The sequence below is a fragment of the Odocoileus virginianus genome, chromosome 5 (genome assembly GCF_023699985.2).
Source record: "Odocoileus virginianus isolate 20LAN1187 ecotype Illinois chromosome 5, Ovbor_1.2, whole genome shotgun sequence".
In the NCBI taxonomy this organism is placed as follows: domain Eukaryota; kingdom Metazoa; phylum Chordata; class Mammalia; order Artiodactyla; family Cervidae; genus Odocoileus; species Odocoileus virginianus.
Genome location: NC_069678.1, coordinates 86,282,873 through 86,308,946, shown reverse-complemented (window position 1 = coordinate 86,308,946; position 26,074 = coordinate 86,282,873). Strand labels below are relative to the sequence as shown.

Below are 26,074 nucleotides of genomic sequence, written 5' to 3'. Positions count from 1 at the left end.
GCCAGCACTGATTGGGGGTGGGTGGTAAATTAGCTGTGAATGAGGTTATTTTTCCTTTTACCAAATTTTCTTTATTATCACATATTATTTTTCTTCCTCTGTTGCTTCAAAAACTATGTACATATTTTGTGATTATATACTTAATGTCTTTATAGATCTTTTTCTTGTGTTTTTATAGCCACCCCCCCCCCCCCATATATACACATTCTGCATTTTATTTATTTTTTGGTGGAATTTTATAATTTAACCTTGAGGTAGAAGAGAATTAGAAAAGTGCTTTTCCAAAGGTGTGTGAGAGAACATCTTAGAGGCTCTGGGTTTTGGCTTTGAATTTTTGGTTAAGGATCAGTGTAACTTCTGGTAACAGAAGTTGGTTATTGCCTCAGCTCAAAGCCCTGGTATGAAGGACAGGAACAAAGCAGCTGTTGTTCTTACAGCCCTGAAACACGTATCCGATGACATGAAGACTCACAAGAACCCTGCCTTGAAGGCTCAGAGTGGTCCGATACGAAGTGGCCCCAAACCCTTCTCTGCACCTAAAACAGATCCCCCCAAACCAGTCACAAAGAAGGAGCCAGCTCTACTTGAACTGGAAGGCAAGAAGTGGAGAGTGGTGAGTTAAAAATGCCCAGAGTGGGGGAACAAGAAGTGGGGGCAAGGAGACTAATTGGGGCGCAGCCAAACGAGTGCAGGCTTTTGATTACAAGAAAGAAAGTTTGGCATAGTCTGGTTTTTGGGGTGTGCTTAGTGATGAGGTTCCTAAAAGGGGATCTCTTTAACAGGAAAACCAGGAGAATGTTTCCAACCTGGTGATAGAGGATACAGAGCTGAAACAGGTGGCTTACATATTCAAGTGTGTGAACTCAACATTGCAAATCAAGGGCAAAATTAACTCCATTACAGTAGGTGAGTTCTTCTTGGTCCAGGCAGGCTCTGTCCTAAAGCTCAAGAGGGCTGGCACCCTATATCCCCTGTTTCTAGAGATTCTTAATAGAATGCTTTCCTTTAAAGTTACACTGTTAACCTGCTCCCTTTCTTCTCCTAGATAACTGTAAGAAACTCGGTCTGGTGTTTGATGACGTGGTGGGCATTGTGGAGATAATCAATAGTAAGGATGTCAAAGTTCAGGTAACTTGATACCTTGGCTTCTTCCTTTGGTCTCGGGGGAATTGAGAGACACACAGCCGACCCACAGATGTTGCCTTGGTAGAAATTGGACTCTGGGGTCTGTAAGGTGAGCTGCTCTGGATGTTGCAGGAAAGGAGTTGGCCCTTATCGTGAGCCGTTTCCAGCACCATCCCCACCCACCCCTAGTATCCAGTACCTGTTGTACACCTGTGAGTTGTTCATGTGTTCCGGTGAAACAGGGAAAGCTTTTCCCACAGTTAACTGTTGTTCTTCCAGAGGCCAGAACTCAGTGCTCTTGGTTTCCTCTGCAGGTAATGGGTAAAGTGCCAACCATTTCCATCAACAAAACAGATGGCTGCCACGTATACCTGAGCAAGAACTCACTGGATTGTGAGATAGTCAGTGCCAAATCTTCTGAGATGAATGTCCTCATTCCTACAGAAGGCGGTGACTTCGTAAGTTTCTTGATCCCTCTAGTAGTATGATGTGAAAACAGGAGGACTGAAGGCTAGTGTTGGAGAAAGCTAGTTGATGGACATTCTGCACCAAGTGGGTCCAACCCAGCTGTGCACAGCTCAAGCACATGGAAGCCTGAGATGGTCCCACAAAGTAGACCCCCTAAGGAGAGTGGTTTCTGGCTTTCTTAGGCTGAGCAGGTGCTCAGGGTCTAGAATGGACTGGGGTTGAGTCACAGCACCCTGCTGAGCTGGTGCCACGAAGCCGTTCACCTTCCCATCTGTACCTCCCAGGCTTAACAGCTGTCCAAGGTCACTGGTCAGTAGGAAATAGACTCAGCCCTCCCTCTGTCTAGCTTTGGAGGCCCTGTTCTCCTTCCTGCACTGCACTGCTTCTTCACTGTGTCGGGGGGGGGAGGTGGTCTCTAAGACGCGGTGCTGCCAGTTCCGGAGCCCCCGGAGCCATGCTTTCACAAGCGGATTCCATTTCTCTCATTACATCCTACTTGCTCTCACAGTTTAGTGCAAACACGCATTGGGAGAAAAGTGTTAAGATTTAATTAACTCCATGTTGCCTAGCTCAGGTTTAAACTTCTTGTTTCTCTGTTTGCAGAATGAGTTCCCAGTCCCTGAGCAGTTCAAGACCCTATGGAATGGGCAGAAGTTGGTCACCACAGTGACAGAAATCGCTGGATAAGCGAAGTGCCACTGGGTTCCTTGCCCTCTCCCTCACACCATGGGATAAATCTGTATCAAGATGGTTCTTTTTTAGATTTCCTCTACCTTTCTGCTCTTAAACTGCTTCTCTGCTTCGAGAAGCACAGCTACCTGCCTTCACTGAAATATACCTCAGGCTGAGATTTGGGGTGGGATAGCAGGTCATTGATCTTCCGCAGGAAGGTGCAGCTCTTTCATATCAGCTCAACCACACCCCCAGTCCATTCTTAAGCAATTGCAGACCAGGACAGGTGTGCTTTAGCTTTCAGCCTTTGGGGTTATTTGACCAATAGTCTTTTGGGAAAAATATAGCAGTCCCAGGAATTAACAGGTCAGAATGTTCACACAAGTTAACATTTTTCTAACAAGTGTGAAGGTAACAGAAGCTGATCCTAGTTAGTTCTTCTAACTTAAACTAATTTTCACTATTGACAAGTGAGGCAAGTGAGGGACCAAAGGCTGAAGCTTGGCCATCTAGCATTCCTAGCAAAATGGTTTACTGTAAGCATTCCTTTTCTTCTGCATTCCATCCTGCACCTGCCCAAACCTGACAGTAGGTTGTCCTGTGTTTGCTGCTGTGGTGGTGCCCTGTACCCAGGCCAGCTAAAGGAGTCTTGGACCCTTTCTCTCTCGGGCCCCTGCCCAGCACCTTCCTACAGAGATGACTTTAAAAGAGTGGGCAAAAAAGGGAAAACCGCACCATTCCCAGAAATCTGGCTCCCCTTTCTCCTTCCATCCTAGGTGCCCATCATCCATCTTCACTGCTTCCTTGGCCCTGTCATACTCACAACTTTTGGCTTCTTTCTGGGCACCTGAACAAAGGACTAAAATCTCCACTGCAGGCTGTTTTTAGGTCTTGTGTAAAAATCTTGCACAGCCTTGCTAATGCAAATTTCAGTTTTTCCTCTAGGACAAACACTTTACCAAAATATGCAACTTTTTTTGGTGGGAAGAGAGATTGTCCTGTGATTTCTACCCATTTCGTGAGGCCTGTGGAAATAAACCTTTATGTACTTAAAGTTATACAGAAAATAGAATAAAATTAATACCAAACTCGCTTCGTATTTATGTATATTTGCTAAACAGAGATGTAAGAACTTTGAAAAGAAAATTGACACCAAGGATAAGAAACTACTCTTTATTTTAGACAACTTCATAAAATTGTTTTCACCCATCCCCACTTCTTGCCTTTCATCCCCTTGTTTTAGTTGAAAAGTCTTGAAAGAGGTGAAGGAAAACCAGAAGGTAAACTTTGTAGCACTTAATAAAGTGCTTCCCTCAAACACAGCTAATCATTTCTACATACTGGCATTCTGCAGAACAGTCTTCCAAAAGTGGAGCTAGGATTTCATGGGGTAAGGGAGTCGGGGCTAAAATGTTGTCTTTAGCAGGAATTCTCAAAAGAGTCCTTAATATTCTAAGGTGGGTTTATCTCCAAGAGAAAAGGGTTATGGAATGTTGCCTAAGCTTTCTTGAGCAGTATTTTTTTTTTCACAGAACACATCAGAAGCAGTTTGGAGTGTTCTGGTAATACATTTTTGAGATGGAAGTTAGCAAGCCTGATCTCTTTACATTTTCTCCCCTCCCATTCTTTGCTAATGCCAGCAATAGAGTAACTCTGGAATCCAGACCACCAGTCATATTCAGAAGGGGCAGGTTTATCAAGCATGGAATGGAAAGAACCAGCTACCTCCTTTTTTGTTTTAATTTTTACATTCTTTAAACCTCCCTATCGTCTAAGCAATATGTATACTTCCTGCCTTAAGCAATCCAATTGGGTGCTACTTCCCTCCTCTTGTGACACAGCAACTAAGTCATCACTACCTAAGGAGACAGTGCTACCAAGGCAAGATCGTGGGCTGCCAGACTTTGTAAAATAATACCCAAGACACCACAGAAAGCAACATACTCAGAGGAGGGCAGCCTTAAAGAAATTACATGGATGCATTAGCCAAGCGATACTTTTCCGAGCACTGGTCAAATCACCAGAACAGTTAAGAAAGCATTTTATGTGAATACCTCAGGCCTGGGTACTGGCCCCTTGGCTTGAGATGTGGCTAGATTTTCCTGAGAAAGTCATTCATCTTAGACTATCTCACTAGTTTAGTTTGTTCAGTCTCTTCCAGGCCCGGGCAAAGCTCTGCCACTGACCTGCAGCAAACTCCTGATTCCTAAAAAAGTCTGACCATATCAAAGGTTGTAAAACAGGCTCCATGGCTATTAGCTAATTAAACTGGCATTCAACACCATCTGCTGATAGGATGAGGCAAAGGATAAGATTCGTATCTTGGATCTTTCCAAGTGGGGCATGTCCAATGATGACTAGAGAGAAGGATTAGTTGCTAGCTGGATCTGAGCTCAGGCTTGGGCATAGAGGGAACTGGAAGGGGTTCCCTGAGCTCTGGTTCAGACTACAAGGGTTTCACTCAAGGAAGGGTATGATGTGGGCGTAAAACCATTCTTCAGACAGTTGAAGATGGTCACCTTCAAGAGCCAGGAACACCAGCTGTCCGGCCTTGTCCATTGCCTTTAGCCCCAGGCGGTCCTGCAGAGAGAAAGGCCATAATTAAGAAGCTTAATGGTTTCACAGTAAAATCATAAATAATGTTAACATGAGATATTCTCAAAAATGCAGTATTTTCTCAAGTATTAAAATTTAGGTAAGTGAAATGCCAACAAGGATACTTCCCTCCCATTTTTTTCCCCTAAATATTAAAAACATGTTTTTGATGGCTGTTCCTCTCCTTGCTTGAAGACTTAGGCAGGAGGATTTTAGTCCGCCATATATCTAAGCTGACTTGTCTTCTCTTAGGACACCATGGGGATGGGTTGGTGGTCCATTAGTGTCTTCTGATTTTTACGGAGTCAATTGGAAAAGTTATATGCCATTGAGGTTGTTCTATACAGTTTTATACTCTACTTTCTGGAAACTTTCCCAAAGCTTCTGGAGAACCACCTACAAGTAGGCAAGCCATGGACAAAACTGCCTCAAAATGTCACGTGGGACTGAGCCAAAGATGGGAGAACATTAGCAAGAGAACTTAGAACATACCCAACTCTTAGATGACAAAACTCAGACACTTCCACATCCTGCAGCTGAACAAGTCATGACTCAGCTGGGGTGCTGAAGAACAAGTGTGGTTGGGAAGATGAGCAATTAGGATGGTACCAGAATGCTGCTACTGCTGTTCAGTTTAGTCGCTCAGTTGTGTCCGACTCTGCGACCCCATGGACTGCAGCACGCCAGGCCTCCCTGTCCATCACCAACTCCCGGAGTTTACCCAATCTCATGTCCATTGAGTCGGTGATGCCATCCAACCATCTCATCCTTTGTCCCCCTCTCCTGCCCTCAATCTTTCCCAACATGAGGGTCTTTTCAAATGAGTCAGCTCTTTGCATCAGGTGGCCAAAGTACTGCAGTTTCAGCTTCAACATCAGTCCTTCCCATGAATATTCAGGACTGATCTCCTTTAGGATGGACTGGTTGGATCTCCTTGCAGTCCAAGGGACTCTCAAGAGTGTTTGCCAACACCACAGTTCAAAAGCATCAAACCACCAATTTGAGTTTCATGACAAGTTCTTAGTTGTAACTTGAAAAACTCTTAACAGACCCTAGCTTCCTTTTACCTCACCCGCGGCAGGGCACCAGAGGCAGGAGAAAAGCCAAGAGATAACAATTGGCCTCTGGAATTACTTGGGGTCTGAATAGAAGGCAAGTGGTTCAGATGCAGCATTTCTGCACTTTTGGGAGAGTATCTCCAAAATAAAAGCCCGAGAGTGTGGGAGACTCCAGAACTGGGAGTGGTGAAAAGCTGCTTGAGAAAAAGGCCTACTGCTGAACAACATTTATAGCTCTGTTCCTCCCAGTTTCCTGCAGGAGGAGCTTCCCCTGTCAGTGCCTGGTTTAAAAACAGGACTTCAGCATCTATTGACATTAGTGTTTTAAAGTAACAGCCCTCCATATTTTTGTCATGTGGGGGCTCTTTGGATTTGTGATGGACTGCAACTCAGCAAAGGAAGCCAGTTCTAACCCTGTTATCAGAAGGAGTTAGAGATATGTCTCTTGCCCAGGCCTGAAAACATGAGGAACAGGTCCTTCAACCTTCAGGATGGAGACTTCAGTAAACCAGTGCCTGATAAGCTGGTGCCACAATCAGCAGCCTAATGAGCCTTGCCCACAGCACCTGCTGTGCTAGAGTGTACAGGACCAGGTATGTCCCCAAAGCACCTAGCAGCTCCCAGAATCGAGCTGACGAGGACTGACTGCACCTCTCCTCCCCAGTTACCTGTGTGTATAGGGTGCTCTCCTGTAAGGGAATGGTCTCCTTGGCTTGGCCACTTCTGTAAAATCCAAACCACTACAGGAGAGGAGGAAGAACGGCGGTCAGATCAGACACAAGGCGCACATTGCCAAACGATTTCAAGACTGGCTAGTAGCTAAGACTACTGACAAACAACTCCCTAACGCTGCAGCAAGGAGGGACAACAAAGCATGCCTTAAGTCATTTCTTCTTAAGGTTGGATCCTGAGGTATGAGTTAATCATTCCAAACAGCTTTCTGATTCCCTGGAATTGCTGCTTCCTACAGTTACTGAGCACCTACTCTGTGAAAAATCCTTGTGCTGTATAAACAAAGATGAATTTATGTATACAGTCCCTACTTTTCAGCAGCTCTGGTCCAATGCACAGACATAAATAATTGTTTAGTATGGGGGTCAGCAAACTTTTCCATAATAAACAAACACAAAATAATTTAGGCTCTAAGGGGCCACGTGGTTGCAACTACTAAATACTGCCATTGTAATGCAAAAGAAGCCAAGAGACAATATTTTTTAAATGAATTTTTTAAATGAATATGGCTACATTCTTTTTTCCCTCTGTCTTTCCCCACCAGCACCCCCGGCTGCATCCCAGCATGGCATGTGGGATCCCGACCAGGGATCAAACCCACATCCCCTACAGTGGAAGCTGAGTCTTAACCACAGAACTGCCAGGGAAGTCTCAATATGGCTGCATTCTAATGAAACTATTTATAGACGCTGAAATTTGTAATTCATGTAATTTTCACATCATCAAAGTTTTTTACTTTTTTCTACCATTTAAAAACAAAAACCATTTTCCTTCGTGGGCCATACAAAAGCAGGTGCAGGGTGGATTCAGCCCACAGGCTGTGGTGTGCTAGTCCCTGGTGCTCTGACACAGAATAATGAACACCAATATGATAGAGGCTGATAATTCTTCAGAGGGAGCAAATTCTGCCTAGAAGAGGGGTGGCTTTCTGGATGGAGGAAATAACATTTGAGCTGAACGTGAGCTTGTCAGGTGGAGAAGCCCAGGGAAGGGCATTTTAGAGACTAAAGCATGAATAAAGGAACACAAAAGAGGAAACATGTGCCAGGAGCAGGGCATTTCAAGTAGTGCAATGTGACTTGGTCAGAGAGGGGATGAAGTGATCAATGAAGTAAGATTAGGTTGGAAAGAAGTCAAAGCCAAGTCAAGGCTGAACATGAATGTGAGCCTCAGGGAGTTACAGATTTTGGACTGGTGCTGCTGAACCTTTTCTGGATCACAGATCTCTGAAAATCTGATAAAAAATTTCTAGACCCTTCCTCAGAGAATGCACCTTCAGCTTACCCTTGAACAACATGGGTGTGAACTGCTTGGGTATACTTACATGTGGATTTTTTTCAATACTGTGGATGCTGAGGGAAAACTATAAGTTATATGTAGATTTTTGACTGTGCAAAGCATCAGCGTCCCTAACCCCTATGTTGTTCAAGGGTCAACTGTATATAAGTTTGCAAACAGTTTTGGGTGGTGGGGGGTTACAACCCTGAGTGTCCCATTTATAGACCTCAGAACCCCTGCTCTACACAAATGTGGGTGGAAGGGACTGACAACTTTTCCCAGCAGGCAGCTGTGGGGTTTGTGTTTTGTTTTTTTTTTTTTTAATTGATTTATTTATTTGGCTACATTGGGTCTTAGTTGCAGCATGTGGGATTTTAGTTCCTGACCAGGGACTGAACCTGCGTCCCCTGCATTGGGAGAACAGAGTTTTAATCACTGAACCACCAGGGGAAGTCCCCAGGCAGCTGTGTTTTAATGCCATTTTCTCTGCCCGTCTCCTGGCATGTTGTGGCCTAAGAAGCGTCTCACCTCAGAATCTACAGGGTCCACAATGGAATCATTGAGGAATTTCACCATCACAAACTTCTTGAGGGCCATCAGGTTTTTCTTGTAGGACTCGTTGATACCCTGGAGGAAAAGTCAATAATAAGAACCTTGGGGACATTACCATCAGATTCTAGCCAGGGAATTAAAACCTTTCAGTCAGGGTCTCCCTGACCCTGGGTTTCTTCTCCATGGTAATGGGCTGCTTTTCTCGCTTCCTGCCCAGAATACACCAGGTACAGACTTTTTCTTAACATGCCATCTGATTGACAACACTCCCAGCAACCATGGCGTACAGATGGCCACCATGAATGGCCACCATGAATCTGTCACTGCACTCCAAAGGTCTCCATCACATAGGTTAAAGGCTTCTAGCCAGAGAAAGCCAAGGCAAAATAAGAAACTGCAAACTCTGAGTGGTTCTGCCATACTATTCTGTTCCCATAGCCCCCCTCTTCAAATTCTGTTTTTGTTTGTTTTAAACTTCCAGATAAGCCAATAAAAATTGAGCCAGAATCTCCCAACCCATGTTCATCTCTGGGACACACTCAGTCCCCTGTGCAGTCTCTCTTCTTAAGTAAACCACTCTTCTGAAAAAATATGACCCCAAAGCGATCCACTAGAAAGGCTTCCTTCAGTAAGGCAGCAGTTGAAGTTCCTGTCAGCCAGCACCTATTGAGTTCACCCCGCTGCTTCAACACTAGGCAACAGGAAGAATACACAGGAAGAAAACCAAATGAATTTCAACCTCCCTAGAAGGAACTGAACCTCATAAGCACCGCCTCCCACAACACAGAACTTCTGGTTTCCTGGGTTCTGCCTGGGATATTTTGGACAGTCACTGCTCATCTGTTTATAATGTCCCTAACAGGAAAGGGAATGCACAATAGCCTGGGTTGGGTGCTTACTCTCTCTTGATTAATATCTGCCAGGAAGATGCTGTGGTTGCGGTATATGTCCTCCCTGATGGGGTCGTGCCAGTATTCTGCTTGCACCAGGCTGTGGGAGAAAAAGAAATAAAGGTGACCAAGCACATTAGTCAGTATGCCTGAGGCATGGCCCTGGGCACAGGCCACCAAGAGACTGTGAAGGGACAAAAGACCAGAGCCTTCTGTTCCTGCTGCCTAATCCCTTTTTTCTTAGCATCTCCGATGCTCCTTCCTTCTTCTCCTTGAGACCTAGCTTAAGTATCTTTTCTTCAAAGACCATTCTGGCCAAACTAGGCACCTCCTCCATTACTGTCCCTCAATGCATCTTGTTTCTTTCTGCCACAGCCTTAGCTGGTGCTAAGGGGATCTATTTCCCTGATCAGGGTTCGAACCCAGGCTCCCCTGCATTGAGAACTCAAGAGTCTTAACCACTGGACCACCAGGGAAGTCTCCGGGTTATTCTGAACTTCCAGGATCTCTCTCTTACTCTCTAATAATTGGTTTTATTTGAATTCTTTTCTAGAGTCATGGATGATTTCTTTATCTCTGAAGATAATAATATAGGCTTTTTTTTTTTAAGGTTTCCTTCAGCTTCTTGAATTGCCATCTGTTTCTTCCAAGTCCCTTTTTACTTTTTGCTGTTTTGATCTGTCTTCTGTTTTGGAAGCTTTCCTCAGATGTCTGATGGAGGGGTCGGGTGGCAGTGTTTGGCTCACTGTTCATATTTAAACAAGGGATAGCTCAGTTGGTAAAGAATCCGCCTGCAATGCAGGAGACACTGGTTCAATTCCTGGGTGGGGAAGATCTGCTGGAGAAGGGACAGACTACCCACTCCAGATTTCTTGGGCTTCGCTTGTGGTTCAGCTGGTTAAGAATCCACCTGCAATGTGGGAGACCTAGGTTCAATCCCTGGGTTGGGAAGATCCCCTGAAGACAGGAAAGGCTACCCACTCCAGTATTCTGGCCTGGAGATTCCATGACTATATTGTTCATGGGGTCACAAAGAGTCGGACACAACTGAGCCGCTTTCACTTTCACTGAGCTGAATGGAAGTTCTTCACACAGTTCAGTTCAGTCGCTCAGTTGGGTCCGACTCTTTGTGACCCCATGAACCACAGCACACCAGGCCTCGCTGTCCATCACCAGAGTCTACCTACATCCATGTCCATTCAGTTGGTGATGCCATCCAACCATCTCATCCTCTTTTGTCCCCTTCTCCTGCCCTCAATCTTTCCCAGTATCAGGGTCTTTTTCAATGAGTCAGCTCTTCACATCAGGTGGCCAAAGTATTGGAGTTTCAGCTTCAACATCAGTCCTTCCAATGAACACCCAGGACTGATCTCCTTCAGGATGGACTGGTTGGATCTCCTTGCAGTCCAAGGGACTCTCAAGAGTCTTCTCTAACACCACAGTTCAAAAGCATCAATTCTTTGGCACTCAGATTTCTTTATAGTCCAACTCTCACGTCCATGCATGACCACTGGAGAAACCATAGCCTTGACTAGACAGACCTTGTTGGCAAAGTAACGTCTCTGCTTTTGAATACGCCGTCTAGGGTGGTCACAACTTTCCTTCCAAGGCTGAGGGCTTCCCGGGTGGCTCAGATGGTTAAGCGTCCGCCTGCAGTGCAGGAGACCCGGGTTGGGAAGCTTCCCCTGGAGAAGGAGATGGCAACCCACTCCAGTACTCTTGCCTGGAAAATTCCACAGACTGAGGAGCCTAGTAGGCTATAGTCCATGGGATTGCAAAGAGTCGGACATGACTGAGTGACTTTGCTTTCCTTCCAAGGAGTGAGAGTCTTTTAATTTATTTATTTATTTATTTTTTTTGAGTCTTTTAATTTAGACACAGCTTATCTACTGGTGGTTTCACTACGTGGTAGTCAGGAGTCCTGATTTGTGGAGGATTGCAAAACATCAACCTGTAGATCTTCTCTCTGGGACCAATCAGGTTTTTCAGGGAGGGATTCATCAAATTGCCAAGGAGGTAATAACCTGGCTGCTATCATTCTGGGAATCAAACAGGAGGAAGTGGGTTTTCAATAAGGTGTCTCATCACCATCCTGTGTTTATCATCCCAAAGTCTGGTACTTCTTGAGTTAAACTGCTCCAGAAAATAAATTTGGCTTCTCTTGTCAGGACTGGGGACGAGCAGTCACTTGGACGTACACTTAAGGGATTCGGGGAGTCTGATCATTGTTTCTACAGATTTTCAATGAAGAGTCTCATGCACTTACTCTACCAAAGTATCTTAGATGTCAAATTCCTGAGGCCTTCTGAGATTATAAAAAGTAAACTGGTCCCTTCTTGTCAGTGCTTCCTTCAACAGACATAAAGGTTTCAGAATTTTCTGCTCTGCTAAAACAATTATCACTCATTCATCTGCTTTCTTTCAAAAAACACGCTGACATCTTTTTTATTATCTCTTCTCTCCTCTCCTGTTCTCTTTGCCCTTGTGAGTTTATCACAGGTTATTCTTCTGCTTTGTTGTTGTTTAGTCGCTAAGTCATGTCCGATTCTTTTGTGACCCCATGGACTATAGCCTGCCAGGCTCCTCTGTCCATGGGATTCTCCAGGCAAGAATACTGGAGTGGGTTGTCATGCCCTCCTCCAGGGGATTTCCAGGGATCAAACCCAGTCTCATGTCTCCTGCACTGGCAGGCAGGCTCTTTACCACTAGCGCCACCTGGGAAGCCCCATAACCATACTAGTTGATCCCAAATCTCAGTTATCACCCAGAATATTCCAGACCTACTAAATCCAAATTTCCAGGGATGAGACCCTGGAATTCATTTTTAATGAATTTCCCAGGGGGTCTGACATATAACTTAGGTTTGGGAACAACTGAAGGACAACATACTCCAAAAGTAATTCTGAATATTTTAAAATACCCAGACATATGTAGTTGAGGACACTGATGTAAGAGGTTAACCCTTTGCTGCTGACAATATAAAGAATCTGTCCTTCAAATATTAACAGTAGTTTCTTAACCTGAGTAATTCCTATAGGCTTTTTTATTTTTTAAAGATGAAAATGTATTGTTGTAATTACATTCTTCTTATATAGAAAAATGTCCTCCCTTTCTTTAAATTACTATTAGAGCAGTTTTAGATTTACAATAAAATGAAGCAGATAGTATAAACATATTTACAATCGTTTAAATATCACTAGCAACTACTCCTAGAATCACGGTTAGCATGAAAGTTTGCATGATATTATCATGCAGTGATAGTTCTGCATCCTTTTCAGCTAACCATACATACCGTTCCTGTATAGCTTTATTGTAAGCCCCAGCATTCAGTGTTTTTCTGATGAAGTCACAGATGTGTGAGCTTTCTCCTGGGCACCGAGGGAGTCCAAAAACACCTACAGTAGTAGAAGACAAATATCCATGCCTTCAATAATCATGTCCTGAATACCTACTATGTGCAGGGCATTGAGAGAAACAAAAACCAGAAATAGATACTGATTTCACTCATTCATTTCTTAAGGAAATAATGTATTTGGAGTTAATACTTTAACCAGCTTCCTCCTGGTGTTCTCTCTCTTTGCTGCCTCAGGCCCTTTGCACCTCCTCCCCCTGGGAGGATGCAGTTCTCTTACTGCTTCAATGGGGGGCCTCATTCTCATCTCTTGGGTCTTAGCTTAGAGAAGTCATACCTGAGAACCCTAACTCAAGCAGTGCTCAACCCCTGTTCCTCCCCCCACCCAGTTATACCTGCGTCCTCATCAATAACATTTTGGGGGGTACCAGACATACCAATTCTAAGCATATATTGGCAATAATTCATTTAATCCTTACAACCACCCTGCAGAGTAGAAATCATTATTTACACCGTATTACAGATAGGAAACTTTTTAACAGAGAGGTTAGATACTTTGTCCGAGGTTAGACAGTAAGTGATGGAGCCAAGATATGAACATGAGCAATTTGGTTCCAGTGCCCACTCCTTTCACAAATATAACCACTATTCTTCCATTATCGTATTTTTACTTTATCATAGTTACTACTATCTGTATTTATTTTGTTTGCTTACTTGTTTTGTGTCTAGTCTCCCCCTTCTAGGATGGAAGTTTCATGAAGGCAGAAACCTTATCTGTCTTGTTTTGAGGTTTTCAATAAATATTTGTGGAATCAATGAATGAATGATAAAGCTGTTTCTACCAATCTGCATCTGAATAAAACATACTTTTAAAAAGTATTTTCCTGCCTATTATTTTATTTCATCCTCTGAAAAATTCCCGTACGATGGGCAGCGTCTTATTTTAGCTACTCTCTGTGAAAGGGACCCTATGATACCAAATTACTTGCCCAATTAACATTTAATTGGATGAATCCAATTTCCTGATTATAAGGGGAGTCCTGCTCCTACACTCAACGAGCTTAACAGCGAAATCCATCAGAACAGAAATAAAGTTCTACCCCAAGACACATCTGCCCCAAATGTTTATTAATTCTGTCACAATAGCAAACCTGTTGGTTTTTTTTTTTTTTTTTGAAGATTTAATCTCTGCTGTTAATTTTACAGACAAAAAAAGCCTAGACATTATTCGTTGCCTAAGTCCCAATTCAATAGGACACCACCCATGTCAGAAAACAGGAAAGGTTGTTGGACTTTCCAAATTCCTCAACCACTGCCTGCCACATGGCTGCAACCATCTCAACTGCAGGAAATCATGTCAAATAAATTAGAGAAAAGCAGGTGGTAATGTAATCTGTGTTCCAGGTCTCTGGAATCCTATTTTGTCATCATTGCTGGCTAGTTTTTTATAACTTAGAAAAACAGGATTTGGGGGAGGATGGCTGACTTCTTGTACAAACAGAGATGCCAGAATATTTTAGGTAAAGAGGACAAAGTTACCTTGATGTTGTCCCCCAATTGAGATGAGATTGACCATGGGAGGTGATGGGCATCTCTGAGCCACTGCCCGCCTGGAGGAAAAAAAAAAGGATTATCAGTTTACACTGTCAGATGGAAACAGATCATCAATAATCAACTTCCCAGGGGAGTCTGGGGGAGAATGGGTACATATATATGTATGACTGAGTCCCTTCTTCTCTGTTCAGCTGAAACTCACAACATTATCTGCGAATCAACTACACCTCAATACAAAATTAAAAGTTTAAAAAAAAAACCAAACAACTTCCCAGATTAAGTTACTTAATCTGTGGTTCCCCAAAGCCACAAAGTTTCAGGATTAATTTTCCTCTGATACAGCCAAACACAAATCTTTATCCCTTCATAGAAAATAAATTAAGCTCCAAAGGGCTTCTTCCAAGGGACTATTTTAGAAGAGTTTCCCATCCAAGGTAGGTGACGATGCCAAAAACACTAAACAGATAGAGCTATCTGAATCAAAGGGCAACAGTCAGTTTCAAGTGATACAATATATAAGCGGTATGATGTAACAGAAAGGGACTTACAGAAATTGGCCTCCCTGGGAGAATCCCATAGCATTGTAGCCTTGCTGCAGTTTAGGATCCTTAGCAAGAATCTGACATACTGTTGTTACTTGGGAATTGACATTCAAAAAGAAGCTGTTCTCCACATCCTAAAAGAGAAGCCACAGAGAAACCGAAGGGCGGGCTGAACACAAGCCCTGGCACCTTCTCTAAGAGGCAAACTTGCTCAGGCTGGTGCCCTCAGAAGCCACTCAGGTACCACTGTATGCACTTCTGCTAAAAATGCAAGGTAGAGCATTTGAATAGTACATTCTACAAAATCGTCAGCAAACCTTCAAAGGGACAGAACTGTGAACAGTTCTGTGACAGAGCGCCTCACCTCTACGAGAGTCTTCCCAATCTCTAAAGACAAGACGTGAATTCCAGGGATTTTCTTCTCAACCATTTTTTTAATAGCACCCATACTTAAGGGATTACAACAGCTGTCTCCTAGATAACAAAGACAACCATGGAAACTTATGAGTAAAAACACATTATTTAACTTTTAAAAACTTTGTACTTCAAAGGCATTAACGAAAATATGCAAAGACAACACACAGAAGAAAATATTTGCAAGACATACTTAATAAGAGCTTAATATCTGGAATATACAAAGAACTCAAGTCAATAGGAAGATAATCTAATTAAAATGGGAAAAGGGCTTGAGCAGACATCTCTTCAAAGAACATATACAAATGGCCAACAAGCACACGAAATTATGTTCTACATTACTGGTCATTAAGGAAATGCAAATCAAAATCACAATGAGGTACCAATGCAAACCTACTAAGATGCCTTTAAAGCCTTCAATTTTTTAAAAAATTAACTATTTAAAAATGGAAAATAACAGACTTACCTGGTGGTCCAGTAGTTAAGAATCCACCTGCCAATGCAGGGGACGTGGTCCTAGAAGATTTCACATGCCACAGGGCAACTAAGCCTGTGTGCCACAACTACTGAGCCCACTCGGCCTAGAGCCCGTGCACCACAAGAGAAGCCACCTCAACGAGAAGCCCATGCACTGCAACTAGAGGAAGCCCTCACACAGCAACGAAGACCCAGAGCAGCCAAAAATAAAAAATAAATTAAAAAAATTTTTGAATAGAAAATAACAAGTGTTGGCAAAGACAGGAAGAAATAGGAACCCTTTACATTGCTGGTGGAAATGTAATATGGTGCAGCCACTGTGAAAACAATTTGATGGTTCCTCAAAAAGTTAAATACACAATGATCATTTGACCCATTAATTTCAATTCTAAATACATAACCAAGAAAAGTGAAAACACGTGTCCCTACAGAGACTTGTACAAGAATATTTGAAGCAGCATTATCTGTAATAGCTAAAAGGTGGGAAACACTCAAAAGTTAATCAATAGATGACTGGATAACAAATTATGGTAGATAGATATAGGAAAATATTATTCCGCCATAAAAAGGAACAAAGTATTGAAACATGCTACAACATGGATGAATGTCAAAAATGTTATTTTAAGTGAAATAAGCCAGAAATGAAAGGTTACATACTGTATAGTTCCTTTTATATGACACATCCAGAATAGGCAAATCCATTGAAACAGAAAGCAGACTGAACATTTCCTGGGGTGATGGGAAGACGGGGTGAAGAGTGATTCCTTAAAATGGGGTACACATATTTTCTGCGGTGATGAAAAAGTTTTGAAACTAGAGAGAAGTGGTGGTTGCACAACATGAATACACTAAATGCCACTGAACTGTATACTTTAACATGATTAAGTGTATGTTACATGAATTTCACCTCAACAACAACAAAAAGAACAACATTTTTTGCTCAGCTCATGTTGTTACCAAGTAATAACTTCAAAAGCCCAAAATGGTATCATGGGGACCCCAAATTCACAAGTGAAAAAAAGCAGAGGTGCATGTTCTCTTATCATCTAGAACATCTGCAGTACACAGGCCCCAAAGCACCTTGAAATCTTATCTCTCTTTAGGGCCAGGACTAGAGCAAGACAAGTGAAGAAAGCTCATCTAAGTGCTGACGTTGAGCTTTTTTTTCCTCCTGTTTCAAGGAACCAAGAACTAAGAATAGGAAGCAAAGTGACTGACTGCTGAGTAGGATAAGTGGGCTATGATCATTTTCCATTTTGAACTTAATCATTCCATTTTCAACCAGAGAGTTAAACTTTTTTTGAAGAAGGAAAACAGCTTGAGCATGTTCTATTTCTCACACTGAACTATAATCATGGGTTACTTAGGTGGCTTCCAAATAGACTGACTGCACTCTGGGCAGACACAGAGCTCTCATGTCCTCTTTTAACTCCACTGCAGGAGCCCAAGGCCCTGGCACAGACCTTTGAAAGAACCATCTCTACCTACTGATTCTAATTCCTCTCTGAACATTTTTCTTTCACCTATTCCAATAAGGTTCACACTCTCACCACTCCCCTAAAAGTGGTTTAATCAAGGTCATTAGTGATCTTCCCACTGTGAAATCCAATAACCAATTCTTAGCCCTCATCTTAGTTGACCTAGCACCAACATTTCACAGGTCGCTATCCCGTCCTCTTGAAACATTTTCATGTGGTTTCCAGGACATTGCACTCTCCGGACTCCACCTTCTCCCTAGCTGTTCTGTCTCAGTCTCCTTTGCTAATTCCTCTCCATCCCCTCGGGGGCTTCCCTGGTAGCTTAAGGGTAAAGAATCTGTGATCCCTGGGTTGGGAAGATCCCCTGGAGAAGGAAATGGCAACCCACTCCAGTATTCTTGCCTGGAAAATCCCATGGACAGAGGAGCATGGCGGGCTACAGTCCACAGGCTCAAAAGAGTCAGACATGACTGAAGCGACTTAGCACACATGCATTCCATCTCTTCATTCTCCAGATGCTGGGAATGCCTCAGAGCTCGGTCTTTAGACCTCTTTCCTCTTCTGAATATCGTCACTCCCTAGGTGATCTTGTCCAGTCTCACAGCTTTAAATACTAGCCATAGGCCAAAGGTTCCCAACTTAATCGTCCAGCCTGTATCTGTCTCAAGACTCCACACTCCAAATGCCTCTACATCTCCTGAATATGTAACAAACATTTCAAATTTAGTAAGTCCCAAAGCACATTCTTGATTTTCACCCCAAATTTGTTCACCCTACAGACTCCCCCATTTTGGTAAAATGACAACCTCATCCTTCTCGTTGTCCAGGCCAAAAACCATGGACTCGTCCTTGACTCCTTTCTCATCCCATATATATCTGTTAGCAAATCCTACTGGTTCTATCTTCAAACTGTATCCAGATGTTGACTACTTCTCAACATCTCCCCTTTTACTATACTTTTTCAAGTCACCGTCACCTCATTTCAGTTTAGTTCAGTCACTCAGTCGTGTCTGACTCTTTGCAACCCCATGGACTACAGCACGCCAGGCCTCCTTGTCCATCACCAACTCTGGGAGTTTACTCAAATTCATGTCCATTGAGTCGGTGATGACATCCAACCATCTCATCCTCTGTCGTCCCCTTCTCCTCCCACCTTCAATCTTTCCCAACATCTTGTTTAGATTATTGCAAAAGCTTTCTAACTTTTTTTCCCGGCAAAGGTCCATGACCTCCTACAATCTAGTCTCAATATAGCAACTTGTCGTTGTTCAGTCACTCAGTTGTGTCCAGCTCTCTTTGACCCCATGGACTGCAGCACGCCAGGCTTCCCTATCCTTCACCACCTCCTGGAGCTTGCTCAAACTCATCTCCATTGAGTCGGTGACGCCATCCAACCATCTCACCCTGTTGTCTCCTTCTCCTGCCTTCAATCTTTCCCAGCATCAGGGAACATAGGAACTAGAGTGCTTTTAAAATGCAAATCAGATCATGTCACTCATCTGCTAAAAACTCACAACAATGTCCCATCTCTTCTAGCCGAAGTTCCTGCACTAGCCTTAGTAGCCCCAACAACATATGCAGGCCATCCTCTTACCCCTATTTTCTTCTGACTCACTCCCTTTCAGCTACACTGACCTGAGTGTTGCTCCTTGAACACACTAGACATACTAGATACACTTCTGCCTCATGGCTTTGCATTTGCAGATCTTTCCACCATATACTCACATGGCATCTTCTCTCATGGACTTCAGGCCTTTGCTCAAATAATCACTTTTTCAGTAAATCCTGACTTTGCTCTATGAAACTGCAAGCCCCCACCTACACTCTCTATCCTCCCCCTCCCCTGCTTTATTTTCCTCCATCGCACGAATCACCATTTGACATATGTTTTATTTATTTATCGTTTGTCTATTCCACTGGGAAGTTCTAAAAGAGCAAAAAATTTAGTCTGTTTAGTTTATTGTATCCTCCGGATCCAGTAGGTAGTCAATAGCTACGCGTCAAAAGTATAAACGAATTACAGGTGCCTAAGAAATCTCTGTTCAATGCATGAATGAACAAAAGGATAGAGATGCCGCGGTCACGCAGGCACAACCCTGCTTTCCTGAGCGAGAGTCGGATGCTGCACCCTGACGCCACTGCCGTGAGATTAAATCAGGACACCGCGTAAAACCCTACCGCAGTGCACAGCCTTCTGTGAGCGCTCACCAAAAGACAGCTCCTTTCTTATCTCCCTTACCAATGCAGGGGAACCCCCAAATCCTAAAACGTGGAGCCAGTCCGGTGCTGTGTGACCACGGTCCTCGCCCTCCACACTTGCACTTTGCAGACGCGAACCCAGGCTTGGAGAGGGAAAGGGTCGCCAAACCCTTTTGACTCTCTTCTCACTCCCTCCTTCACTCACCCATCCCATGCCAGATCACCAGCGGCAGGGGAGCCGGCGGGTCGAGATGCCCCAGCGCCAGGGAAGTGCAGGAACCCAGCAGGAAAGCGAGAGCCAAGAGCCGCAAGCAGCTGGACGACGCCATCTTGACTCTATCACGTGACCGCGCTCCCCTGGCCCCGGCCTCTGTGCCGGCGCCGGCGCGGGCGGGTCGCATCCGCCACACCTCCGCCTGGGTGGCCCCGGGCCGGCGGGCGTCTCTCCGGGCTCGTTGCCCCAGTAGACTGCTCGCTACCAGAAATCAAATCCTGTCATCAAGCACTATTCTAAGCGCTTTACATCTGGTAACTGCTTCAATCTCCATCACGCCCGAATACACTTCTCCCCATTTTACGGGTCAGGGCATGTGAGGCACTGAGGTGGGTTAGCAACCAAGGTCACAGAGATGGTACGTTGGTGGATCCAAAGGCTTTGCTCTTACCCTTGCATCGCCCTGCTTAGGAAGAAAAGTACTTTGTGGAAGAGAAGAAAGAAGGGAAGGAGGAAGGAAAAAAGAGCTGACTCAGCTCGTTATCAGAAATTGAAGGAGAGTTATAATTTTCAGGGCTAATTATGGCAGTGTACTAAGGAAAGAGAATTTCAAGAGGCAAAGATAAAATGCCAGAGAAGGACTGGTATAAGCTAAGATAGAGGGAACGTACATGTTTTCTAGAAGTGTCACAACTTCCAGACTGACAAAAGCATCTGATGGAGGTAATAAGCATGGTGGAAAAAGCCACTGCCACTTTCTGGTATAATCTCAAAGCTGAATTATGATAGGAACCTCTCATCCACCATTTCCCGCTTTTCATTTGCGTCCATATTCATAATCTGAATCCTTGCCCGCAAAAGAAAAAAATAATTTTTTTCAGCAAAACATTGAAATTGTTTAAATAGATTTGAGTTTAAGTGAATTAAAGTGTATCCATCATATAATGGAAAATTGTGAAGTGGATTTTATAAAGGATAGGTAAATTTGTATATGTGGTGGTGGTTGTTTAGTCTCTTAAGTCATATCTGACTCTTTTGCGACCCTGTGGACTGCAGCCTGCCCGCCTCCTCTGTCCATGGAGTTCTCCAGGCAGAAATAGGGGAGTGGGTTGCCATGCCCTTCTCTAGCAGATCTTCCCCACCCAGCGATCGAAACTACCTCTCTTGCATTGATTGGCAGGAGGGTTCTTTAAAACTAGCACCACTTGGGAAGCCCAAAGTTGTGTATAGTGACATGGGAAAATGTTTTTGATCTATTTTAAAGGAAAAACTACGAACTGTATTTTTACAGGTAATATATATGTTCTTCTGAGGGGCAACTACTGAGTCCCATGCTCTGCAACCAGAGAAGCCGTGCAACTCTCAGGGCAACTAGAGAAAGCCACAAGCAGCAACAAAGACCCAGTGCAGTCAAAATTAAATAATAAGGTGGTTTTTTTAATAAGTGTATATATTGTGATGGAGAAGGCAATGGCAACCCACTCCAGTACTCTTGCCTGGAAAATCCCATGGATATACCACTCTGTATTTACTGAGACTTATTGGGTTGCCCACATGGAATTGGTGAATTTTATGATATGTAAAACCTACCTTAGTAAAGCTGTTCTTTAAACATCTGTATATTCACATATTTCTACTGATTTTGACTGAAAGGCTGAAGCATTGACAAGCAAAAAGAAAGAAAATAAATATATAAAAAGATCAGGAAGCTGTTAAAAGTGACATTTGGGGGACTGTGTAATTATGTCAACTGAAAAAAAGTGCACAACATAAGAGCAGTGATGTAAGTTTATTGGGGGCAAAGTGAGGACTATAGCCCAGAGACAGCCTCTCAGAGAGTTCTGAGGATCTGCTCCAAAGAGGTTAAGGGGGGGATGTCAGTGTATACTGTGATTTCGGTGAATCGAGAGATGTGAAGTCAAGCACCTATTTTGGCAGAAGGTTGCTGCTGTTCACTGTAAGGTAGCTGCTAGTCAAGAGGAGCAGATGCTTCTGTTAACGATTTTAGTGCTTTCCTGGCCATGAGAAGATGGAAGAATTTCGGCTTATAAAATCTTCTCCTGAAAATCGCTGACTACCTGGAGGCCAGCTCTGCCTGTTGTTTCCAGAGCCCACAGTGCTTCATTCTCACCCTGAACTCCCTGAAGGGTCAAAGACTGCAGTGGCTAGTGACTTCATTCTTGTAGCACCACATGACGAGCGACACTTTTTAGTTGCCAATTATAAGGCACTTTCATTTTGTGTATTATGCACTTCTGTATGGTTTTAATTTTTATAGGAAGGACACATAACTTATTTTCCCCCCAGTTTTATTGAAATATAGTACAACATTGTATTAGTTTGAGGTATACAGAATAATGAGTATGTATAATAGATACATAACTTTTATAATCAGTAAAGATATATGTACATTAAAAATTATTGTATTTCTCAGTTAAGACAATGAAATAAAGATTTCTCATAGACTCTGTTTCCACCAATACCCAAGAAAGTTTTAAAAGTTAAAATTTCATCCACAGCAAGCAAAGAGTAACAGCTTAATATCTTAAATGTCAACAAGTGGCAGTCAAGGAAAGATGTAGAAGACTCTTGTCTAGAGCATTCCATCAATACTCATACTGTTAAAACTCAAAATCCTAGAAATTAACACATACATGTGCACATATATCCTGAGAGAAAAGTAAGTGGCTTCCTTATCTTGTATCTCTTCTCTCTGGAGATGTGAAGATGGCTGCTGGGGAGAAGAAGGTGGAGTGAGAAGTGAAGAATAGACTGTCTTTAGGTAGCAGTGAAAACTCCAGGGAAGCCTAGTGAGTCAGGGGAGGCTCTTTCCCATAGTAGAGTGAATTCTGAAATAGACCCTTGAAACCTCAGAAGTGATTGCAGAATATTTGTATTCTAACAAAGACTGCATCCTCCCTCCCCTGAGTTCTGCCCCCTCCTCTCCTTCAAACCAGCTTATAAGTCATAGAAAAAGTGTATACAGCATAAAATAACAGCCTCAAGTTGCTGTTCCTTAGGAAAATCAAACCAGTTTCAGATTGAGTAGGAAGGAATTCAGGAGGTAAATAGAGAATCAGAAAAAATCACCCCAAGTGCTTTGAGCACTAAAATAATCTAAGAAGAAAATAAACTAGTAGGCAAAACTAAAAAATGAGACAATAAAACAACTGAAAGAGATGGACAGTGAAATTGCACATCTGATAAAGAAGGGACCAAAACAGTGTCATCAAAGAACTAATAAATACATTAAAACAGCAAGGAACAGAATAGACATGGCTGGAAGTTGAATTATTGATGTGGAAAATGGCTTGAAATAATTACAATAAAGGCAAATGGAAAAACACCAAGACATTAAGACAATCAGAGAGAAGCTACTAGATATGGAAGACAGAAGTTGTTGGTGTCTTCAGTGTTAAGAACTCTTAATGGAATAAGCAGTACTAAAAAATATAAGAACAGAAGTTCCTCTAAGATGATAAGTTAGTCTGTAGCTTGAAAGGCCAAATATTTGATACAGAATATTTAGCCCTGAGATGTATTTGAGTTATTTTATTGAAATTCAGACATCCAGGCAGAAAAAAAGGCAAATCATCTCTAAAAAAGTCAGACTGTCCTCAGATATCTCAGCAGCAACATTCAGAGACAAAAGACAGTGAAGCATTGTCTACGGGTTCTGAAAGGAAAAATCTGTGATCTAAGAATTGTAAACCCAGTCAAGATGTCATTCAAAAGTAAAGGCATTGGGCAGTTCCCAAAGAACTTATAGAAAAGAGAAATACTTAAAGTGAAATTCAGGCAGTTAAGAAATAGGGCAAAATTAAGATTTTTAAGAATTGAGGATCAACAATTTTAATTTAAAACATGTTTTTCGAAAACAACAGAATAACAATATCAAAACCACTTTTTCTAACCTTAAACTGATATTTTAAGAAATGATAGCTCTTGTAGTGCATAAACCCTTATTTGATGTCTAGCTTTTCTTCTAGTTTTTTAAAATTCTGTTAAATTCAACTAAGTTTGAATTTAACACATGTTAATCTTTAAATATGGACTTCCCTGGTGGTTCAGACGGTAAAGCATCTGCCTGCTAAAAAATTTTTAAATAGCACATAAATTATGATGCCATTTTAAAAAATTGGATATATCATTTACATTCCTGTTTATCTATCATTCTATCTGTAATAAAGCATACAAAGATATTTAGAATGAAGTTAGCCAAATGTTAATAGTGGTTATTTTAGATGGTGAGTTTTGAGGGATTTAAAATACTTTTCCTTTGTGTGTATGTGTTTGGCATTGCTTAAATTCTTTATCATGAAAATGTATTTTTTTATAAGAACAACAGCATAATTTTTCTTAAAACAAAGCAAACTGAAAAAATTTCAACACTCTTCCTAGTCTTCAGGGTATGGTTGATTCTTTTGCTTTCAAAAAACAAAAAACCCAAACTATCTTTCCAAACCCATCTCCTTCTAATCGTGAATTAACTGGTCTGATCTACTAGAGATATTGCCGAAAATCCCCTTTCTGCTTCTTCTCCAACATCATTTATACCATCTTGAATGGGCTCATCATCCTTATTCCAGGCAAATACAGTCCATCCCACAAAGCTCAACCTCTCCTCTGTCTCTTCCATTGATGTCTTCAGAGTTTATTCCCTGCCCAAGCATTTTTTAACCAAATAGTTCAAAGTATCCATGTAGAGAAGTACCAGCAGGGTTCTTACTTCCTTTGGATTTGGTTTTAAGAGGAACCATTTAGTATGAGACAAAGTTCTTTCAATTTAAGTCAATTCCAGATTGTTATTCTAATAAGTAGCTCCTGATGCTTATTAATATTATAATAGGAAGTGAGAGCTTGCAAAGTCTGAATTCCCATGTAGCTTCAAAGAATACTGAAAGTTAACAAGATACATATGCATTCCCTGATTAGGCAGGGAACAATGAGATATTGGAGAAGTATTTGCACACTCGTAAGTTTCAGTTCTCTTTTTTTGCAGACGAGAAATGAAAACACTTTTTATAGATTGTTAAAATTTGGTAAAGTTGCTTGCTATTAAAAAACATGATTATTGATGACCAAGATCTAGACACTGACTTTTCAACAAAATTAACAGAGATTTCAAGTGACCACATATTATAATTCTATAAGTAATAGTTATAGAACCAAGTGATGTGATTAGATCCTTAGTGACAGAAATATATCCATATATCATCAAAACTTTGTAGCTCAAAAGGAAGCCTTCCATGTATCAGGATCTTATGGATCTTTAATTTTTTTTTCCCAAGCCTTTTTCACTTTGTCTAGTCTTATACTTCTATCTTTTTTATCCGATGTTACATAGATCTTTGTTAGATTCTATTTTCATTTTGTGGAAGTGTTGTGGGACTTCCCTGGTGGTCCAGTGGCTAAGACTCCGAGTTCCCAATGCAGGGGGCCTGGGTTCAATCCCTAGTCAGGGAACTAGATTCCCACATGTTGCAACTAAGATCCAGCAAGCCAAATAAAACAAACAAACAAACAAAAATTCTGTTGCGTGCTATGGGTGCTATGTCACTTCAGTCATGTCCAAATCTTTGCAACCATATGGACTGTAGCCCTCCAGGCTCCTCTGTCCATGGGATTCTCCAGGCAAGAATACTGGAGTAGGTTGCCATGTCCTTCTCCAGGGGATCTTCCTGATCCAGATATTGAACTCACATCTCTTACATCACTGCATTGACAGGTGGGTTCTTTACCTGCTGAGCCATAGAATCCTGTTACACAAGTTTATCAAGAATCCCCCTACCTTTCAGGTCTCTCCTTTTAGTAATGTCCATTCACTGACCCCCTCACTCTGCTCTTCCAGCTGTCTTTGTTGTATTCGAAAATGAGTTTTAGTGAAATTTAGTTTCACTGCCATGTTGCAATGGTACTAAATAAAATCTGTCTTTATACAGCCTTTAACTAGTACTTGGCTCAATTTCTTAACAATTCTAGGTTCAAACAATTATTCCCTCACAACAACATTCATTGCTAATGATGATGACAAGTCTCATTTCTTTATACAAGAACTTGTTTTCTTTGTTTGCTTCTTTTCCTCTTTAGATACCTGGTTGCCCATGCACATTCTTATATAGGGAGTTAGCTTGAATTTCCTCTGCATGTGTGTTTTCCCAGGAGACCTATCCCTTAACTTTGGGCTCTAAGTGAACAAGAAGTGAAAATCATATCATCATGCAGTCTTCTTTGCAGGTGCCTGGGGAGTAGGTGATCTCTGATTCCCCCTTCATAGATCAGATCCTTGTGGTGGAGAAGGGGCTTGTGTCACTCAATGAAGCTATGAGCCACACCATGCAGGGCTACTCAAGATGGATGGGTCATAGTGAAGAGTTCTAAAAAAACATGGTCCACTAGGGGAGGAAATGGCAAACCACTCCAGTATTCTTGCTGCAAGAACCCCATGCTCAGTATGAAAAGTCCAAAAGATAT

General features: G+C 42.3%; 2 protein-coding genes and 1 non-coding gene across 8 annotated transcripts in view; 2 read left to right on the top strand and 1 right to left on the bottom strand.

The window, feature by feature from the left end:
• The window catches only part of CAP1 (cyclase associated actin cytoskeleton regulatory protein 1), a 28,053-nt gene extending 24,700 nt beyond the window's left edge, over nucleotides 1-3,353 (top strand). For all 5 annotated transcript variants that reach the window (XM_020894102.2, XM_020894098.2, XM_020894100.2 and 2 more), the window contains exons 9-13: nucleotides 438-613; nucleotides 783-906; nucleotides 1,046-1,128; nucleotides 1,440-1,583; nucleotides 2,197-3,353. In XM_020894102.2, the coding sequence (XP_020749761.2) occupies nucleotides 438-613; nucleotides 783-906; nucleotides 1,046-1,128; nucleotides 1,440-1,583; nucleotides 2,197-2,280 (611 nt within the window). In that variant the 3' untranslated portion in view covers nucleotides 2,281-3,353. The remainder of the gene's footprint in view (nucleotides 1-437; nucleotides 614-782; nucleotides 907-1,045; nucleotides 1,129-1,439; nucleotides 1,584-2,196) is intronic.
• Nucleotides 3,354-3,424: 71 nt separating this feature from the next.
• PPT1 (palmitoyl-protein thioesterase 1) lies at nucleotides 3,425-19,743 on the bottom strand. Of its 2 annotated transcripts, XR_011487935.1 has the most exons (10): nucleotides 19,592-19,743; nucleotides 15,183-15,292; nucleotides 14,825-14,952; nucleotides 14,262-14,332; nucleotides 12,663-12,765; nucleotides 9,380-9,470; nucleotides 8,457-8,555; nucleotides 6,587-6,658; nucleotides 5,353-5,424; nucleotides 4,780-4,845 (listed from the first exon to the last, which is right to left on the bottom strand). XR_011487935.1 is itself a non-coding variant. In XM_020894104.2 (9 exons), exons 1-9 carry the CDS (start codon nucleotides 19,713-19,715, stop codon nucleotides 4,723-4,725), a joined length of 921 nt encoding a protein of 306 aa, XP_020749763.1. In that variant the 5' UTR covers nucleotides 19,716-19,743; the 3' UTR covers nucleotides 3,425-4,722. The 2 variants fall into 2 exon arrangements, 1 of the variants encoding a protein (XP_020749763.1); XM_020894104.2 differs by lacking the exon at nucleotides 5,353-5,424 and having other exon boundaries at nucleotides 3,425-4,845.
• Nucleotides 5,028-5,175, top strand: LOC139035376 (small nucleolar RNA SNORA79). The gene has a single exon (XR_011488039.1). It is a non-coding gene; the product is annotated as a small nucleolar RNA SNORA79 (small nucleolar RNA).
• Nucleotides 19,744-26,074: the final 6,331 nt, after the last annotated feature.

Bases quoted from the DNA above. Each gene is read 5' to 3' on its own strand.
- PPT1 (XM_020894104.2), bottom strand. From the start codon at position 19,715: ATGGCGTCGTCCAGCTGCTTGCGGCTCTTGGCTCTCGCTTTCCTGCTG. The intron at 12,766-14,261 runs GTAACTTTGTCC...CTACTACTGTAG, and splicing joins AATTGGGGGACAACATCAAG to GTGTTTTTGGACTCCCTCGG. The intron at 6,659-8,456 runs GTGAGACGCTTC...CCTCTCCTGTAG, and splicing joins TGGACCCTGTAGATTCTGAG to TGGTTTGGATTTTACAGAAG.